This window comes from Folsomia candida, unplaced genomic scaffold (assembly GCF_002217175.1).
Source record: "Folsomia candida strain VU population unplaced genomic scaffold, ASM221717v1 Fcan01_Sc006, whole genome shotgun sequence".
NCBI lineage: Eukaryota > Metazoa > Arthropoda > Collembola > Entomobryomorpha > Isotomidae > Folsomia > Folsomia candida.
Window position 1 is genome coordinate 1,173,265 of NW_019091198.1, and position 21,074 is coordinate 1,194,338.

Below are 21,074 nucleotides of genomic sequence, written 5' to 3' on the forward strand. Positions count from 1 at the left end.
CAAAAACTTCGATAATATTACAATCTGGCAGTAACACTTTTTGCAGCTGCAGTTTACATAATTTAGGCAAAATCAATCATTAAACTGCTGCACCTATGTCCTGCTCTCCGTGGCTGTCGTAAAATCAGAGCACTTAATAAATTTTCAATTCCATACGCATATCCACCTTTCATAATATTTATGGTAATACCAGCATCCCCTCAGACAATATTAGCGCAGCGAGTATATGTAGAATGCAGTATTAGTTACATACATCAAATCAACTACTAAATATAACCCTTTCACACAACCAACAAATAATTTTCTGCTTCTCTCTTCCTCCTGCAACGGGTATTATATTATCATTTCATGTTTTCCAAAACAAAGATGCATCATGCAAACACGGGTAGCGGTATTTGAATTTGAAAAGAATAAACCTGTTGCCTACATGTTTTATGTACGCGAATGCTTTTTACACATCATTGTCATTCCAAAAATTATTGTACGTTTGCATGTAATTTATTAGTGGTCGAATGCAACGAATCCTTTAAAAATCTAAAGTGAACTGAAATCAAATGCATGCAGTTAACATTCAATTCGACCATGCTGCAGTTAAAGAGTGCATAAATGTTGACTGCTGCTTGGCAGTAGGTAGTAGACTAGCATTTCGTTGGGCTGACTACTTTTTCAACAATGATGATCACTCTCAGTCGCTGTCGAACTTCCACAGGTTCAACAACTTAACTAACTTTTCCATTGTTGACAACGACGACCGTATTCCACGTGAAATTTAGCTCAACATTGCTCCTGTGAAAGGAAGTAAACCTCAATCAGTTGGGTGAAAGGGCTCAGTTTTTTTAGTATTACGCAAAATGTGCCTATTTTAATTGAATGTTGAGACTGACGAATTACGGTGGTGCAATAAGTAACATTAATGACGAAGAATAATTGAGAAACGAATGAAAGTGAGACTGATCTGTAACAATATTAAGTGAAATACATATTCGATTTTCAGTGAATCAGACTTTTATGAAATTGCTTATTAGTCTAGATAATTTTTGATTACAATGTTTATTCATGCGATTTCTGTGTTTGTTGTACAAAGTGTTTAACAGTGTGAAAATTGAGACAAAGTTTAAAGGTAAGCGAGACGACATTTGTTATTCTCACAATATCAATCTGTCCCATTTTGTGTAAAAATGACCCTTTTGGTCATTAGTTTTTTTCTCATTGTAAATATAATTCAGAATGAATGTGTAATTTCAAACTCTTCCAAAGCAAGTAGCTAACATGCAAAATCGTAGGAAATTCGTCGCGCATAAAAACAACAAAAAATTACCAGTACACTACACAAACCGACCTCAATTGCAGTCTAATTATAGGAAAGGAACAAAATAATGGTGTGTATTATTGCCTCATAGAAATCTAGAGGTTCGTTTGCAAATTAATGAAACGATGTGCAAGTTAATAGATCGTAAGTTTAGTTTCTACTATTGGAATATCATAAGTTACATGTGTCAATCACTGTGTCCAGTCAACTGTGCTTCCTTTTCCATATTTTAGGTACATTTCCACTGAAAAATGGCTTGATTTTACCTTTACACTTTGTGCGAATGTATATTTGTAAAACCTAAATAAATCAGTGCAACGAGTACATGCATGCATATATTTAGTTTACAGACACCGTGTGCAATTGTATGTACACATCCAGTTGAGAAACTCCAGCAAGAAAAACCAATTCCAATCATTTTAAATGAACCACAGAGTGAAACGAATCTTCCATTCATTTGCAGTTGTCATTTAAATTTGCAAAGCCTGATCGTTGACATGTGACGTTAATGGTTTTAGTATTTGAAGTAACATGTGAATTGGACATTTATAGACCTCAATTTCAACGATTTTCATTGTGGTTTCGCCTACGTAGGTATCAAACCAAATTGAAAATGCAGCGTGTAACAAATTAAAACCTGTTGAAGTTTTGCCTGCGACTTTTCTTTGTGCCAGGCTTCGAGCGTTTATTCATTCCAGGATAATAAATGTACATACTGATTATTTTATGGGCACGTGATTCCAACATTATATATTTATTTACACCTAATGGTGGGATCTTTGCCAGCTATAATAATTATTATTATAAACCTCGACTCCATTAACTTTACAGTAGAAGGAAACTGGATTTATTTTTTAATTGCAAACTCTTGACATTATAATTCCCCGTGTGCATATTTTTGCATATGCATACATGCAATACAGTCACAGCATCGTGACTTGCATCACAGCCTTATGCACATATTTATACACTTTGGAATTAGGATGTATATATAGTTTTCTGATATTATCCTATCAACATTGCTGGCAATATTAAGAACCATCTTGAACCAGCAGTACCATTGTCGTTCCACAAACTAAACCGCAGTCACAACCTGATTCCAACAATTTTTAATCAGCAGTAATGTCAGCAAGTGAGTTAGCGAATGGGTAATTGCTTATTGGGAATAAGATGCTGATTGAATAATAAACATGTACACAAATGAAGTGGCAATAACAATATCTGCATGTGCGAACATCTTTATTATCATTAATTATTTACAAAGTTAATTTCATGCGGGACAGGTCGAGATATTTTTGTCTCTCGACGATACGACTGCGAGATATGCCTACGAGTAGGCATTGTTATTCGCGTATATTAATAAAACAATTAAAACAATCTATAATTGTTTCTCTAAAATTCATCCGATTTGCATCGCTTACTCATTCATTTCATTAGCGGAGAACGTAATTGGTATGCATGAGGATACATATACCGTAGTCGTCGTAGTAGTGAATCAGTCAGTAGTAAGTATTAAAGGAAAGGGTCAAGAAATCCGGCTTGGAGGTGAGAATGAGAGTTCAAAAATAAATGGGACAATTGCTTGCATAAAGTAAATAAATAATAACCCCACGTCTCGAAGAATGTCATCCATCAATATAACTACGACTACGCTCAGGAGACAGTCACTGTCTGAAGATGTGATCACATACAGAGTGGTGTAACGCAGGTTAGGTTACAAAAAATGAGCAATGAGAAGAAAAATCGGAAAGCTAATTTTTGTGACGACTTTGAGAGGACCTATTATACCAAGTAGTAAACTGACTCATGTATGTAACCCTGCATAACTAATCATGCTAAAAATTTCCAATTTGTCACCTCGAAAACCTCTTCGGTCTGTTTTAATGGCTAGTCAATTGATTTTTATGATGCAAACTAAAAATAGAAACGCCACCACAGTTTTCCAGGAAGAACCACATTGTACAACAATTATTTGTCACCTTTGCTTGTTTGTGATCCGATTTTCTATCGGTACCAAATTACACAATAATACAAACAAGGCAAGACAAACAACAATGGGACATATATTGCTATTATAAAATTACCGCTTTTTCTTCCGTCAACTATCCAATATAAATACGTACAAGTAGTCGTTGATGCTGCTGGGCTGATGAATAATAATGTGAGCATTCTTAAGCCCATGTCTTCTGCCACATATGCACTTCTTACGTTTCTGGCTGATTTTAAAAATACAGTCTTCCCATAATAATAATTTTATTTTTATCCGAAGTTCACTCTCATTAAACCAACTCTGTGCGTGTTTCACGGTCTCATTTGCAAATTTAATTCAAAACGAAGCTTCCTTTAACTTCAATAAAAATTAATTAATTTTTAATAAGTACTTTTTCTCGTCGGCGTCTCTTTACTTGGTTCAAGGTAAACTGGGGAAAATGATTTTATTATGAGTAAACTCGTGCATACTTTATACGCAAACATGCATATGCACATGCACAGACGCCACCAAAATGTCCATATTGACTGGTTGATACGGTTGTTCGTTTTACAGTGATCTTGTATCCCAAAATAGTTCCTTAACTTTGACACTCTTAGGATAAACAAAGGATTTGCGTAACTTTATGTTGGGGTTATAGAAGATTAAGACAAAACTTGAAGGTAAGAAAATTATGGGCGATTGTTAGAAGACAAACCAGACTACTTTATTGTACGAGACATGCCAATGACATCAATTATTAGTCACATCTGCACGTACGCAGTACGTAATTCACATGATTTCAAATTACGTATATCATTTTACGGGTATTTTAAAGCCCACTTGCAAACGAATGCATATGTACCAGCGTTTCATTAAACACTAATTCATCAACTCTTTATTTCAGGTTGGCTTGCTGCTTGATTCAGATGTGACGTGAAAGTGTCAAAACTTTAGCAAATGAGCGACCTATCATCACACAGTGCCAGAAGAGATGAAGGGAATTAGTAAACGAGATATTTCCGTGTCTGATGAACTTGGCTAAGTCCTTTTCAGTCTCACATATTTAAAAAAAACGCAATATACATAAAAATCAGGTAGTTTATTGTTCTAGTGATCAAGTTGTGCCTTACGATACTCAATATCAAAGGCATCGATCTGATAGATTTTCATAATTAGTAGAAGCATTAGTACAAGAGTCAAGAAAAAGTGTCATAATAAATACGATTTTTAGAGTGAAATTTTGAAAAATTTGATAAAATGACGGTGTCATACACGGGAGATGTGGCGAATGGGAGCAGCTTTGGTTGTTTCTGGAAAATCCTGGGGAGGTAAGTGTCACATAATATATTTTTACATGAGTCTTACCTGCCTTCTATTTTGAATTGCTTAAAACTTATGGCCCATATTTTACAATAATTTGATTAGCTACTTAATTGCAAAACAAGTTTCTTCCTATTTTTTGAAACCATACTCCATTGTTATTTAGTTATTGTTGATTTCTCCATTGTAAATTGTGTAATTATTTCTGGTATCTGGACCATGAATTCAATGTAACTCAACTTTCGCAGTGTTTATAAGTAGGTTAATCGTTTATCAAAGAATATATGTAGCAACATACATTGATACATGCACTTAAAATAATCTGTACTGTATTAAAACTCGACAAAATCAATACTCATGGAGATAGTTTTAAATGTTCAGACGAATCGAGCATTTTTTTATGATGATCGAGAGTTAAAGTTTTTACCATCGGAAGCCAGGATGTAGCCGTGTCTTTAAACTAATTTCCAATAAATATCCAGATGCTAAAAATCAGAATGCACACTGCCCAAGGAACTCTACGTAGAAAATAATGAGATGCTTGTGTATTCAAAAGCTTTATCCAATAATGGTTTGAGAATTGCGCGAGACACTGATTATTTATTATGCACGATTTACTAATTCAAATTATGCCACAAGCATAATATTCAAGTCAATGACCATAAAGGAAGAATACAGTAGTCGCATCATTAGACTATGTGTACTCTGATAACTGACTAGATTTTCATCACGCAATCGGTATTTTGCAAAAGGACAGTAACGTTGGCAAGAAATCGCTTAAAATTTCATCTGATTTTTATTATTATTGAGGTGAACATTTTCGTTTCATTCAAGTATCAATGGCATATCAACGGCTTGTTCAGATAATGAAGGAATCTCACTGAACAAGAAAACTAGTTCATCTTCCTTCCTTCTCCCAGAGAGAATTATTAGTCGTTCGATTCTTGAAGCAATTAATACTTGATAGTAAATTAAATTCCTCAAATTTTTAAAACATACACAACAAAAGTACTTACTAACCTCTGTCAGAATCACGAATTTATATCTAAGCCAAAAAATTTCTTGTAAAAATGTCATTGTTGATAAATTATTATGCAATTGGTATCGAATAGCGGACCAACTAATCGAGAGATAGTTGTTGTTCGGGTCATTCTCTCAACAGGATAACGTAACACTATTGACCTGGATCAAGCATACATATTCTTGCATATTCACATATATTGTACAATTTAAAAGTGCATTTAAATATTGCTCATGCTACTGACTGCGACCAAAAAGCAGAGTTCGATTTAGACTTGGACCTTATCACATCACATAACACAGCAGCCTGACACCGCTTTAATAGAAATCGAGTGGAAGAACATATAATTGAAGGAGTTTGTATGTCCGTCGTCCATTGTCGTGTCTCGTTTTGCTTTGTGAAAGTTTGCACACACACACACACAAAGCATTAATTCCGTCTAAATCTCGTATCCCATTTATTGTTGTGATGTGCGAATGTCGTGTCGTCTCTCGTCTCAGATTGCATGCATGCAACTATTGATAAACTGCACTGTATTCTATGTGATAAATCAATCCGGCTGCATACGTTTCTACCTTGACACTCACCGCAGTTTGCATTTGTATATCTGTGCAAGAAGTTAGTAGTATCATTGCATTGCATCAGATTGATGTTTGATGACAAGGATACATAGTATTTTACTTATACAAGGGAAACCCTTTCTCGATCTTTTACATTTTTGCAGACATCCGGAATCATGAGGTTTAAAATTGTAATGGATGAGTTTTTCATTCTGTGTAAAAATTCTAGGTCAGGGTCAGATCACGATTAGTAGATATTTAGTCGGCTATGTTGCATTTCTACCCTTTGTAAATAACTAAGAGGTGCAAATGGATATAGCAGTTCCTCAATCACATTATTAGTCTGCAGTGGTCATCTCTTGATCATTTGATACAAAGGAATGTTACAATTACGACAGGTTAAGAAATAAAAGGGCTCCTATACTATATACTATGCATGATTTGTTGGTTGATTGTAGGTACGGCACGCAGTGGTTTGACAAGCTTTTAAGAAATTTGTTTTCAGTATTCAATAAATATCGAGTTGAATGTCAAGGTCACAAGTTACCAAGAGGGGTACGTACGTAGTGCAAGGAGATGAATGTACATATATGCACGTACTCGTCTGTGTGCAAGTCTTAGAAAATTTTAGCTTTAAATGTCGCAGGTGTTTTTGCGATTTTTTGTTCTCACGTTCCCTAATAATTAAGCGTTTTATACTTTCAGATGGCGAGGATCAGTGTACAAATTGATATGGCGAGAATTGATTGCCTACCTCTTTCTGTACTTCACAATAAATGCAATGTACAGATTGGGAATGACGGAGGATCAGCGAAGGTATGCGTTGCGTTTTATTTTTCAGACTGCATTATTTTATGATGGCCGTGTGGTCTATTTTTAAATGGGTTATTAACTCCTTCCAGAATATTCGAGAGGGTGAAAGTGTACTGTAGCAAGCAGATTGAGAGCATTCCAATGTCCTTTGTCCTCGGATTTTACGTGACCCTCATTGTGAAGCGGTGGTGGGATCAGTATTGGATTCTTCCCATGCCGGACTCACTTGCACTTTACATCAGTGCCTCAATCCATGGTCAGGTGAGGAGAAGGGTTGTTATGAATGGAAAAGTACTTTTGGAGTCGCTTTGAGTGATAAATTCCGTTTGGAATGCATTGATATTTGGCACTCTCAGTTTCGTTTTTGAAGTGGAAAAGTAAAGGTGGAAAATCCACAAGAGTTTTAGAACCGATGAAGTTTGTAATGCCAAATTGAATGTGAAATACGAGTTTTAAGATGATTAGTAATGAATCACAAAAATACCGAGCCTAAACTTTCATCTAAACCGTCTTGGGCAATTAAGTTCCAGCACTGTAACATTTGTGTACGATATTCTTAAATAAGTATGTCTCAAATTGCACAACAATTACATTCAAGAGCCGAATAAGCTTTTCTGTAATAAAAATACATAGATCCAACAAAACATCATTACTTCAAAGTTATCTCATAAATCTGTAATTAACTTCAAATTATTTGCTCAGTCGCTGCAAGTATACTTCAGTCATCAATCAACGAGTGATCATTAAAACGCAAAATTAAAGCAGAACAATAACAATCAAACTTGCCAATACTCCTCGGGTACTAAATAATTAGCCTCTCGAGCCGTCCTGATGAATGATGCAGCAAACTAGGAATATTTTCAGTTTTGTTATGATTTGGAAATAATTTTGCAAAAAGCGTGGCTTCTCGGTGTTTGCAATTATTATTTTACAAAATGAACGAATCATCCGTGTATATAGCATCTCATTTGTAGCCAATTTATTTAGTTAGGATTAGATGGTCCATCGCCATCGACGTCACGAGCGAGTTATGCAATGAGCCGAATTTGATGAGACTGATTTTTTGGACTGGAACCATGACATGGTTCTAAAGGTTTTATATAAGCACATCATCAGCCAGGGAGTCAATATTAGATAAACTTGACAAGGAGACAATTCACGTTTTACAGCTTTTTGTTTTGATGCATTAAATGCAGACATAAAACCCACACTGGTCCAGCAAGTCTGTAACAGGGGTGTTGTGCGGCATAATTTTTTGGTACATGGCATGAGTTTGATGGTTGCATTATTATTGAGAGTTGCAATACTCATTAATTATTTATTATTACCTTTGTGCCGTTGGTGTGCTCTTCCTTTGCCACTTGGTGAACTATCCGAAGCATCATTGCTCACTTTATGAATCGCATGGAGGGCAGAATTCCACAACCATCATCAAAAAAACAGAAACGTGCATGTTTCACTCCCTGAAATTGGCAATTTCAGGAAAAGTGATAAAACTTGTAAAATTTGCAAGAGGCGTGTTGCTCATCATGGTTCATTTCAAGTTACACGTCATAATACCTGACAAACCCGTACCATTCCATATCACACACGAAAACGTGTGTCTGTACATACGAATTATGATACGTAGTACGTATTTCTACGAATTCATGTCTGGACAAGGCGTATAAAATTCTGAATGTCCACCTTACTTCGTAATTTCCTTGCTATTCATGAATAAAGAACCAGTTGATTTCTTGAATTATGACACATCTCTGAAATGTTGACATTCATTCCAGACGGTGATAAGGTGGTTTATTGGTTGGAGAGGTGATCGCTTGGTATTTAATAATGACATAGTAGCCAAACTAGTTTCGTGTAGTGAATGAAACTCGTATTAATTTTTAGCACGTTATTGTTATTGACTTTTTATTCATGCCAACAGAGTTTAATCGAAGGATTGGTCATGATTTCGCAATTATTGAACTATGTTTCCATGTTGTTGTTTGCTTTTTGAACAATAATATCAAACTATTTTGTAGGTATTTCGTATAATATTTGGTGTTGTGGCGTTACCAGTTTTACTCTTGGGTTATACGGCTGCAACGTGTATGATTCTTTGAACTTCAGCGAAATTTACTGACGCCAACTTTGTCGTAAAGCATAGAAATTTAACTTGCTGGTAGATTTGCAAGGAAATATCAGTAAGTATTTACAATCAATGGTTGTATGTATGTTTCTTGGTGTATGTGCTTAAATCAAAGCAAATCATAAAGCACCATTGCATTATAGGTTAATCATTGTTTTGCTTTTGATTCATCGTTGTCCTTAGATATTTGCTGTCGAAACGTTTTTTGTTGCATGGGTAGGCAGAATATTTCTTCTTTTGGAGAAATTAATTACTCATTTGTTTTAAAAGTTACAGAATTTACTGTTGAATACCAGCAGACAAGTAGATGCATGCATAATACATATGCCAATATGTGATTGTTCAGGTATTTGGTAACCTGTTGCCCAAAAACCTATCATATAAATTCCAACAATTTATTGTGAACTGCTTGAAAGAAATTTAGTATGAAAGGTTTTTGTTACACAAGTCATAAGTGTAAGCGTCTGGTCATTGCGCCCGTAAAAGGGTAGCTGCAATTTCTACTGCAACAAGGAATTCTCACGATTGTTGATTGTTAAAGAAATGCAATTCACACATCTTCGTATTGGTTTGGAATGGTAGTTTTCAAGGTCATATACTTCTCCGTTGAAAATGCACGAGCTTTTAAAACGGGATTTTTATAATTCCGTGTGTACTTTAAAAATGCTGCCTGGCTTTGCTTTGCAGCGTTTATGGTTTTAATACTTTTACACAATTATTGAAGAAACCGTCGGAAATATTTACTAATATTTCTCATTGTCAGCAAGATTTTATAAGATTCGTCACTCGGTCCACCTTAATGTAATTAGTCAAACAACAACATTCACTGGTGACGATATGGCGATACAAGTCATCAAATGAGGATAAACATGCATTAATTCGTGGTATTGTTGTCGTCATTCGTCGCTCCTGTTATGAGAAGTGGTTTCGTGATGATGTTTTTAGAATTTATGTATACAGTGTCAAAAGCAGTCAAGCCCATGTTAAACTGGTTAACAAATTGAGAGATGTTTACATGCTTTTGAGTACAACAATTCTGCTGGAATCCTTCAAATCGATTTAATTTGCAAACTTGAACCAATTTGAACAAGAATTGAAGAAAATGTGGCCTCTGGAGGAACAAACAGCTTGCAAACTATTGAAAACAACAGACTTTTATTTAATATGATTTAATCGCACATATCGATATACAATATTATTGCAACTGAATTTATTACAGGCCACAAGCGACGAGGATGTCTGTCTACCTCGTCAAGTCGATAATGAACCAACTAAATTAGTCGATTTATAGGCCAAGTATACAGAGTTAATTAATATTCCCTGTTGTAATTGGCAATTAAGTGGCTGTCGTAAAAACTGAAAAGTTTGCAAGAGAGGTGTGAATGTGATGTGATTTCATACGACTAAACGGACAAGAGCATAAGGTAACATTAAGTGCTGAATTTGCACATTGATCTACTTTCCACTTTTCAAACTCTAATCAAAATCAAACCAAGTCCAAACTTAATTGATCTATTTCCAAGCAATCTGCATATAAATATCTCTCAAGCTCTACCATTTAGTTGTACTACGAGTTTGTTTTCCTGTTCTCTGCACTCATCGTGGTGACAGTTCAAGAAAAAGCCACGCCACAACCAATCTGAAATTGTGGGAGCCAAGAATCACTCAATAGATGTGTGCCTATCCATCTGAGAGATTGAATAACAAGCCCCAGTTATAGAATGTGTCATCATTAAATGCAATAATTAGGCAACAAATTTAGGTATAAACGGAGTTAAACCAGGTCTGGAACAACATTTGCAATGCCTGGTTGAGTAGGCAGGGAGTAATAAAATCTCAGGAAAGATTTCAGTAGCAGTTTACAAGTTACTACCCTTACGGCATGTAAGCTGGCTAATAATAAAGTCACGATTTTTAAATGAAAGTGGAACAAAAAATGCTGGAAAGTGCTTATCACAGTGGACAGTGCCAGGCAAATTTTTGCTGGTTGATTGATTACAGGATACACCCATGATAATTGCATGCATTGTTTGGTCAATCATTTCTTCGCGATTCTGTATCTATCTTGGATTATCGATGATGTGGTACTACATATATTTTAAAGAATACAAGACTTAATTTTTTCTAAGCTATCAGAATGTAAATCCCCATCACTAACAAGTCCATCTCATCCAAGTTTACGCATCTTTTTAGTAGAAAAAGATGAGTAAATGCAAGTTGCATGTAATGAAACCTCAGAAGAAAAGTTCAACCTCATTGTTGCCAATTGTTGTTACACAACGAATCGCTCAACCAGAACATTTGCGAACTGCGGAGATATGTGATCACCAACCAATTCACAGAAGTGCATTGTCCATCAGGTCCGCTATTGAGGTTTTGAGATTAGGATTTTCTTCAAGCATTTCCAGAGGAATATAATATAATTTCATCCAGAAGTTTGCAATGCCGCATGACGAGGCAGAACTGTTTCAACACTATTTTTCCAAGGAGGAAGATCAATGTCATCAATCATTGATGAAATGACAACTTTTGATTATTATGTACTATTCCACTCTACTCGTGGTATGATTCACCTCCATTCAATAAATTAATCAATACTTAATTATTATGAATTGGGAATTTTTGTAAGGATGCAAAAAATAGGCGATTGTGGGAACGATAATTATGGTATCATCAAAGTTCATATTATCATATTTGGCAAAAGTATCCTGTAAAATGAGCTTATTGTGGTTCTCATTTTTATTTTTATTTATTTGAATGGCTGCGGTATTTGTAAATACTTTTTTTTTCATTCGACGATTTCCCATCATCGACATAATTAAGCCTCGTTCAGTAGTGAATTGATTCCCTTTCTGCGCCTTGTTAGTCAGTGACCAAAATTCCGTGAAGAGTGATGTCATGGTGGAATTGAGGCTTAGCCATGCATCGCATTTTTTGTTTGATACCATTGTCTTGTGTTTTGACTGGAACATCACCAAGTTAAAAAATGTGGGAATATGTTGAGAGCCACATTCAAGAAAATGCAAGCTAATTAATTACGTACAATAAAACGAAAACTAGTAAATGTTGCTGTAGACGCATACGTATGTAAAAATTATTGGTTATGCCGTCACTTTTATTGAACTTCAGTGTAGGAAGCATTTTGACGAGGAAAAAGAGGTGTAAGGTATGTGTATCGCTAATTCTGATCTGATCCGGCGATGACAAATTAAACAACAAGATTGTAGCGTACTATTCACATCATTCCATTCGACAATACATAAATTATGTGCATAAGGTGCAATTTTGTACCAAGCTGGCAGCAATAAAGGAGCCGGCGTCAACATTTTCCACTAATATTGCTTATTTATAGTAAATTAAAGTAGAATTGGAAAATGACGCATATATTTAAATTATGTTCTTGCCTGCATTCAAAGGTCTGACAACACTTTACTCCTCCATGCACACAAGTTGCTGATAATTAATGTTCTTGTAGCAGGAACAAACATGCACTGCCTACGACACACACGACCAACCAATGTCATTTTGCTGCACCACAGTGCACATACATACAAAAAAAAAGAAAATTGTGTTTGTGATGAGGTGACTTGGTAAACACTTGTACACAACTTATCTGATTACCTTTAAAGAAATAAAAGCTTGCACTTTTAAGTTTTGCACCATTGCAATTAAGCGAGGTGTATAAATTTACAAAATGCATTAGCAATTGCAAATGCTACCATAACAAGAAGTATTGTACAAACTTTGTATGAATGTATTTGTGAGAGGTTGCATGCACACGAGGTTGCTGCATTTTGAAGGTGCTGACCAATCGAGTAAGTCATATTGTCAATCTTAACTTGGAAATTGACAACGCCGTGACCAATTTTTCGGATAAATCTTTGAGACTCAAGGTTGTTCAAGCTGAAGACTGTTAACCGTTTACTAAATAATTTGGGAAGCAAATTCAACTTTACATATGTGTATCCGGAAATGAGTAATGGATAGGTTAAATGTTGAGCAAATATGCAAGAAGCAAGTTGGGAAAATCATTATAAATGTGCATACATAATTCAGCAGGTGATGCCAACAAGTGCATGGATGACTCATTACTTCTTTTACAATAGTTTTACAGTAGTTCAATCTGTGTGAGATTCTAAGTGCATCTTGAATTTTAGGATGACAGGCAAACCACGAATATCCCTTAAGCATAATCGTAAAGTAATTGTGGATAACTCAGTAATATCTGTGCGTACTTCTTTGTCAACCAATTTTGACACGTGAGTTGCTCTTGATGACCTTTTATTTCTGTAAGTTTAATAAAGATATGGTAAGAATGACCTTTGGAAACCTTCGTGCCTTCTTGTGACACTGACAAACTGTGTTCTTAAAGCATGCATGGTAATTGACCAACATTATTTGCAATGCAACGTTGACGATTCCAAGAAAAGTCGAGTTTGGCAATTTGTTTTACTTGTAATTTGAACAAGGAATTTCCAAAATAAATGTTAATAATTGATTTTGTAATGATAAATTTACTCACGAATTTATTTTAATACAATAACTTCAAGAATTACAATACTTACTCAATGCTAACGTATTTAGAGAAGAAATCCAGGTTGGGAAACTCAATTACTTGATATTCTTAGCGATCAGATATATTTCGCTTCGATTAAAAAGTTAACGGTCAATTGTCGGTGTTTATTCAGAAGTGTGTGTTTGGTGACCACGATATCCAATTCAATGGAAGTTTGTTTGCATGCGTATTATTATTTGGGTGGTGTTAGTAGTTCGTAGATATGTACATTCACTAAATTAACACACACACGTTAACTGCAGTGTTAACATGGCTAGTTACCTGAATTTGCACATTGTTTGTATTTACTTGAATCTAGACACATGAATGAATGAAGTTAAGTCCTAACTTAGTGTTTGCCTTTCCAAATCATCTTTCAGTGTTGCACTACTGCAGTCAGTTTAGGTCATGACAAAGGAAGGCAACAGATGAATCACTCCCATCAGCAACAGCATTTAAGAGAAAGCAGATTCTGCAGGCGTTGAAATACGTTACATTGCAGGGATGGAGGTAGGTCAGGGGATCAGTGGCGTTATAGGACATTCTGTTGACGATGTCACCACTCCACAAAACCACGAATGATAGATCTATCTATAGCAATGTCTGCTGCATGACTATTCATTCAAGTGGATGGAATGAATGACTTTGGGGAAATCCTGAAAGCTGAATGGATAACCCTCAGCTACACTGCCTACGATATTCCACACGTGTAAACCTACGAAACAAACCACGCTCATTCATTCGTCTTGAATATTGTATCACTCGAATGACAGTTAAAACTTAATTCAGAGAACAAAAGCAACTCATCGTCTGTTGCAACATTAAGTGGATTCACGTAATGAGAATAACCAACAATTTCAAATTGCAATGAAGCCTCAAAAGTGCAACTGCACCTCTGTCGATGCATTTTTCCTCATTAGATGGATGACAATGCAGCAATCAGTTTTCTAATCGAAAGTCCCGTTTAACTGCCCAACAGCTCCTATTTCATTTTTCGATTACGGACTGCATCCGACTGAAGCTTGTTATTTAAATAATGCATTGCCTGTCATGCCATGATATCAAGCAGTCTGAGGATGGATGCATATGTTTGATCGATGAACATATGTGGATCGAATACCGTTTTAATTTTAGAATGAGATTCCTTAATGCAATTCGTAATTGGAGAATCTTACGATGCAATGCAATAAGATATGCAACTTTCTCAATATCGATAGTGAAGAATTATTACCAAGTAATCTAATCACTCAATCTGTACAATTACATTACATGCAATTCTTTATGATGTAAATTTCCACCATACATTTTACACTCGTTGCAAATATCAATACGTAGCTATGTATTTAGCCGTGAAGAAAGTTCGTACAATTTATTTCCACATAAGAAAAACGGTTTATTTAATTTTTTGCAGGATGAGCGAGGGCGTCTTTTGCGCCGGACAATTATGCGGTACGCAATGATGGCCTATATTATTTGTCTGCAGAGGATCAGCTTCCGAGTCAAGAAGCGGTTTCCAAGCTTGGAACATCTCGTGGATGCTGGTAATTTTCCATATGAAATATAAATTAAGGTTTAAGATCAGGGGAGGAATTCAATTGTAATTTGCGCACGGCGTAAGTCTAAATTTTGGTTCAAAATCAGTGCTTACGCTTTGCGCAAATTATAATTGAATTCCTCCCCAGGATTTCATTCATTGGGCAAAAATTGTCATTGTCATCATCAAATGTTTTGGAGGCCGGAAATCCTACTCATTTTTGTAAAGTATTTCGCTGGGATTATACAAAAAGGATTAAAAACATGATTATGATGGGTACAAATATAAATATTGTGCTTCACTTTCCTCCACAAATGTGCAAGGTTTATAATAATACGTGTATCTATTTAACGTAGGCTACATATATGCTGGATAAATAATCGTTTCAATTTCATAAAAGTAGCAATTTTGATGGATTGCATGATATGATTATGAACGTAAATGTATTATGAAATTGGCATGAAGAGGACGAAAGGAAAATTGTATTTTCATCGTGAATGAAAAATTGTAGTTTATGCACAACGCACAACTTTCAGTGGAAAAATTGCATGCAACAAAATTCAGACACGGACGAGTTAATAATCTGTGTACATCGAGTCACCGAATGGTAGAGGCTTTTTTATTAAAGCATTTCTTTAGAAAATATAAAATGTAATTGAGATGTATGTACATAATATCTGGTGGTGTTTTCATGTGAATGTCTACAGTTCACAAATAGGTGACTCATTTCAAAACTTCCAGTTTTGACATGCTTATTTAGCGCATGCATTGTGAAAAATGTCCAGGATGCACTTGTCTGTCAGTTGTTTTCTTCCAAAAATGTGACCATTATTTTGCTTTGTCCTTCGCTGTAAGTGTGAAGTGCATCCACTACACATATGCACTCTTTGTCACCTAATTTGCGTCAATATTCCGTCTATTTTTATTCATTCATTGTGTTTAATGTTGGCTGAATTGTGGTGAATGCTATCAGATTACGGCACTAAACCCCGACAATGAACTAAATAATTATTTTCGTTCTACATAACCTACAACTGCCCTCCAATTATTTATTAAATTAGAATAAAGTAGACCTAATTGGCAGGTTACCAGAGTCGTCAGAATGAACTCACGGGCTGGAGGTGTAGCCCATTCACATTTACCGAGAAAAATGTGACTGTTACGTAGATCCTGGAAATTCAGTTTATCCGATGCATCCGTTTTTACGAACTGCTGATGGTGGGGGGTACCGCCTGAGACTTGATTGACAGCCATCCAAATGGTCTCATTCGTCTCATCCCACCTCAACAGACAAAGTGACAAAAGAGATGGACCACAAATGATGCCTGGCTCATTTTAGATTTAAGTCCTTTGTAATTGATGCATAGCACATTATCTGTATCTACGTATCATTATAATTGGCTCATTATTTTTATGGTTGACTTCGGGAAGGATTAAGAATGTATTTAACTAATCCTAAGAATTGATTGTCCAAATACGCATAATGCTGCGTTGATGAGTTATTATCATCAGGACGATGCGTACGTTTGTATGAAATGATTATGTAAAACTCAGGAGTTGCGAAATCATGAACCTTTGATGACCACCTATATAAGATTTTATTATCATTATCGTAATTCTCTTTTTCTAGGTTTGATGACTGACAATGAGAAGAAGATTTTCGATTTGATGGACAATAAGACAAAAGTGCTCAAGTTTTGGATGCCTGTCGTCTGGGCTTCCAATCTGATCAATCGTGCTCGAGCAGAGGGTCGAATTCATTCAGATCAAATGGTGCAAACCATTGTGACTGAGCTTTCTGACTTTCGGAGAAAGTTGGGTCGTGTCATGGTTTATGACACGGTTAGCGTACCCTTGGTCTACACACAGGTGAATCATCACATCGTTACATGTTATGAAGATATGTAAGCATGGGTAGCACATTATTTAATCCTGCTTAATCAACTCAACAGGTGGTCACTCTCGCCGTTTACACATATTTCTTGGCAGCTTTGATCGGCAGGCAGTGGGTTAACCCACCCAATCCAACGCTTATCTACCCCGGCTACGAATTGGATTTGTACTTTCCCATTTTCCTTTCTCTTCAGGTATGTAAATACCTTGTTCGTCGATGATATTGCTTATGTTTTACACAAGGTTTTACGAAAATAAATTCATTTATTCCAGTTCATTTTTTACATTGGGTGGCTCAAAGTAGCCGAAACGCTAATTAACCCTTTTGGAGAAGATGATGACGACTTTGAGCTGAATTGGTTGATTGACAGACACATAAAAGTCAGTGATCCAACTAAATAAAAAATGCAGCAAAAATGAGAGAATTTGTAAACTGGGATGATTTGTTATGATGCTTATTCTGGGTGTAGGTGTCATACATGGTGGTGGACGAGATGCACGAAGAACATCCTGAACTGCTCAAGGATCAATATTGGGAACAGGTCGTTCCAGAGGACTTGCCATACAACATTGCTTCGGAACACTTCCGTCGACACGAGCCTCAAGGTTCGACGGCGTCTTTGAAAGTGAAGGCGAGTGAATCCGTGTATGCCGATCTGACCTCGGTGAAGAGACACAGTGCCATCCCAGACGAGGTGTATGCAGATTATGTAAGTAATTGCTAAGTGATGCCATTGATACTACATAAGGAACTCGTGACATTTTCCGTATTATCCAAAAGTATACTTTGCAGGAAAGTGTGACGGACTCCCCACTTCCGGACTCCAGAAAAAACTGGATCCAACGCCAATGGTCCCGAGTTGGTAGTCTGAGATCTACGTCGAGTTCGTCCAGCAGAAATAGACAGCACTCCCATGGTCATGGTCCCCTTCCTACAACTGTGCTACCAAATTCAGGACATCGACCGTCTCTTTACGAGAGGATATTAAGCCGACGATCGAGCAAAGATCATCGCAACTCTAGTCGATATCTTCCCAATCGACTCAATACATTAAGCATTGCGAAGGAAGGGAATTATACGCTGATGGCCAATCCAAATTCTAGGTTCGTAAATAAATACTGTAGTTTATCTGAGATACAAATCTTATGAAGATGAACTTGACGATGTATGTACATGTTTTTGTAGACCAAGAGTGCCAACACCAGATGTCACGAAAGAAAATCAAGTCAACTTTCACCAATCTCACGCACCTCCCATGGAAAAAATGCCAAATCGAGCCTTATATTCCAATGATAGTTCTGTTATGACTCAAACCGTCACAAATCCTGGTTACGGTTCTCCATCCAATCGTAGGACTGTGACCACTACGACCACCCTGCCTCAAAATGGGACTTTATCCGTACAACCTCAAATTCCTCCACCCGTTCCTTCCAGTCCACGGATAGCTCACATGAAATATGTGACCTCTTCTGTACCACCACCACTTCCTCCCTCAACACCTTCTATTTCATCACCTTTAACCATTCCAACGCCGATTTCTCAGCGGGAAATGCTCCCACCTCCGTATGATGCAAATTTAGATGAATCTCCATCCTCATCCCCGATAAATGGAGGGACGATGTTGAGCCCTATCGCAGAAAATGATGGAAGTCCATACTCGACCAGTTCCACGACGAGGTCCTGTCGAAGTTCCAACTATCCGACGACCACGTCAATATTTGGGCTTGGGAGGAAACCATCACCACCTCCGTTGGACGAACTTCCTCCGATTCCACAGCCAACGATTCCAAGTATGGGGGTCAACAGTCATGGGGGTCGGAGTGGTAGTAGCAACAATAGTAGTGTAAAATCAGACAATTCCTCAACTACAGGGAAAACTAGACGGCTTGGTAGCAGCCGGCGAGTAATTGGAGGGGAGGAATTTCCACTGGACACAAAAGACCTCTTGACTCCTTCCTCCGTCATTGACGAGCTCGAGAGCGTGCTCAAGGAAACCATTTTTGATGGGAGGGTCAACAACGGATTCGTCCCCGACCTGATCGAAGAAGGGAACGCGAAGGAGGAGGATGACGATGACGAGGATGAGTTGGACAGCTCTCGAAACTACATGACAATCGCGGAGGTGAATGAGTCCAAAGCAGAACTGGAGAAAAAGTTACAACAATCGCAATTATCCAATAGAGATCCAGGGGGAGGAGAGGGCGGGGTAGGAGACGGTCCTGGGTCTGATATTCCGCCATCTCTGCCTCTCCCAAGATGTCCAACCTTTCCTGGTGCCGCAATTTCAAATACAAATAATGTAATCCATTATATTTAGTTTTAGCAACACTTTATACTTTAACCCTATTAAAAACAACCTTCTGCTCTAAACCAGATCCAGAGTAGTAGTTACCACGCAGCGTCCTCATCCGACCCGACAAGTTCTGACAAACCCACTACGTCTTCTCTTGGGGGAAAAGGTGGTAAAATTCCTACTAAATCCGCGTCATCCGCCGCCCTTGTGCCTCTTCACGACGCGGAAGTGGATGACGGATATGACGAGAAAGGGTCGTATAACGACGAAGAAGAGTTCAGCAGTAGCACAGTGGTGGACATAGAGGTAGCATCTCCCAGTCATAGTTTGGATGACAATAGTTTTAGCCCCAACAACAGCAATAGTCATGATAACAACGCAAACATTTCTACTAATAATAACAATACTATTAGCCATAATACTAAACAGAAGAGAAGTAACAATAGTAGTAACAGCAGTAGTAGTCGCAGTACCAGTAAAAGTGGTAGTGGCAGCAGTAGTCCCGATTTGCTCAGCAGTGGCAGTGGTGCCACTGGTACTCCGAAATATAGAAAAAAGTCTGCGTCCTCGTCATCTTCATCACAAAATGACCCCACCAACTCATCCCCCAAAGGCACAAACAGTCCTGTCCCACAGAACGAAATGACAATTAGTTCACATTCTCCAAAAAGAAAGCGGAAAGGTCGAAAGAAAGGTGGGACAGAAGAACAAGATGTTGTCGCCCCCGTTCTCGAACCCGCACAACCACAACCTCCTCCCGTACTTTCGAAAGACTGTGAAGTTTTTGTGTGAATTTAAAAATGAGATAATGCAATAATAAATATAAGTGTAAGATTGTGTACATGTTCTGTCTTTTAGGAAAGTTTGTTCCTACCCGTTTAGTTCTAAATGTATGTTTCCACAATTGTTAATTTTATATGTATTGTAAGGGAAGTAATTATGAATGTGCATGCGCATGAGAGGAGTAGTAGGATTTCAAACTATACTTTGTTCCTATTTTGTGTGTTGTTATATGTTTGATTTGGATTAACTTTACTTTGGAGCAGCTACTTTGCAAAATGTACCGAGTAGCACTACATTATACTTTTTTGATTAAGTTGAAATCATTTATTTTAGATTAATTTGTAATTGTGAGATGGAAAGACGGTAAGCATAGCATAATGAATGAGTTCCTATTGGAATTTCATAGAATGAAGAGGCTGGATCTGTCGCTTATTAATAATTATGTAATTTTGTTGCATCATCATTGTTCTGGAGAGTTGTATTGAAAAAAGACGCAATAAATAAGTGGCATAATTAGCACTTGCAACAGTGTTAATGTAGACATTACTATAAATTTTGCAGCAAATATGTATGGCCAACTTATTTATAACTCACAGGAGTCTTACGCACCAACAGCGTGACATTCTAGATCCTGGTACATATTTTTGCAGTGATGTAACAGGAATCTGAATTTCATAAGTTCATATTTTACATACATGAAAGTAGATGAATGTCCAGCGCCCGTTGAAATATGAACACAGTTTAAAGTTTGGAATCTAGCATTGCAAATTGTGTTTCCAAGAATCTTTAATTTAAAAAAAAAACTTTTTGCAACAAGACAAAAATTAATCTCCAAATTGCACTCTCATCAAAGCCGGTAATTATAACACAGCTCCGGTTACGAGCCACACTT

General features: G+C 36.9%; 1 protein-coding gene across 4 annotated transcripts; it reads left to right on the top strand.

Moving 5' to 3' along the window:
- Window positions 1-702: 702 nt before the first annotated feature.
- Window positions 703-20,735, top strand: LOC110850884 (mucin-12). Of its 4 annotated transcripts, XM_035853295.1 has the most exons (13): window positions 703-1,120; window positions 4,186-4,609; window positions 6,888-6,998; window positions 7,085-7,256; window positions 15,090-15,219; window positions 16,843-17,081; window positions 17,165-17,299; window positions 17,379-17,486; window positions 17,576-17,815; window positions 17,887-18,209; window positions 18,292-18,896; window positions 18,978-19,405; window positions 19,481-20,735. In XM_035853295.1, the coding sequence occupies exons 2-13, from the start codon at window positions 4,539-4,541 to the stop codon at window positions 20,189-20,191; spliced, it is 3,273 nt and encodes a 1,090-aa protein (XP_035709188.1). In that variant the 5' UTR covers window positions 703-1,120; window positions 4,186-4,538; the 3' UTR covers window positions 20,192-20,735. The 4 variants fall into 4 exon arrangements, with proteins under 4 accessions (XP_035709188.1, XP_035709184.1, XP_035709187.1 ...); XM_035853291.1 differs by having other exon boundaries at window positions 18,292-19,405; XM_035853294.1 differs by having other exon boundaries at window positions 17,899-18,209; window positions 18,292-19,405.
- Window positions 20,736-21,074: the final 339 nt, after the last annotated feature.

Bases quoted from the DNA above. Each gene is read 5' to 3' on its own strand.
- LOC110850884 (XM_035853291.1), top strand. From the start codon at position 4,539: ATGACGGTGTCATACACGGGAGATGTGGCGAATGGGAGCAGCTTTGGT. The intron at 17,082-17,164 runs GTGAATCATCAC...TCAACTCAACAG, and splicing joins TACCCTTGGTCTACACACAG to GTGGTCACTCTCGCCGTTTA. The intron at 17,300-17,378 runs GTATGTAAATAC...CATTTATTCCAG, and splicing joins CCATTTTCCTTTCTCTTCAG to TTCATTTTTTACATTGGGTG.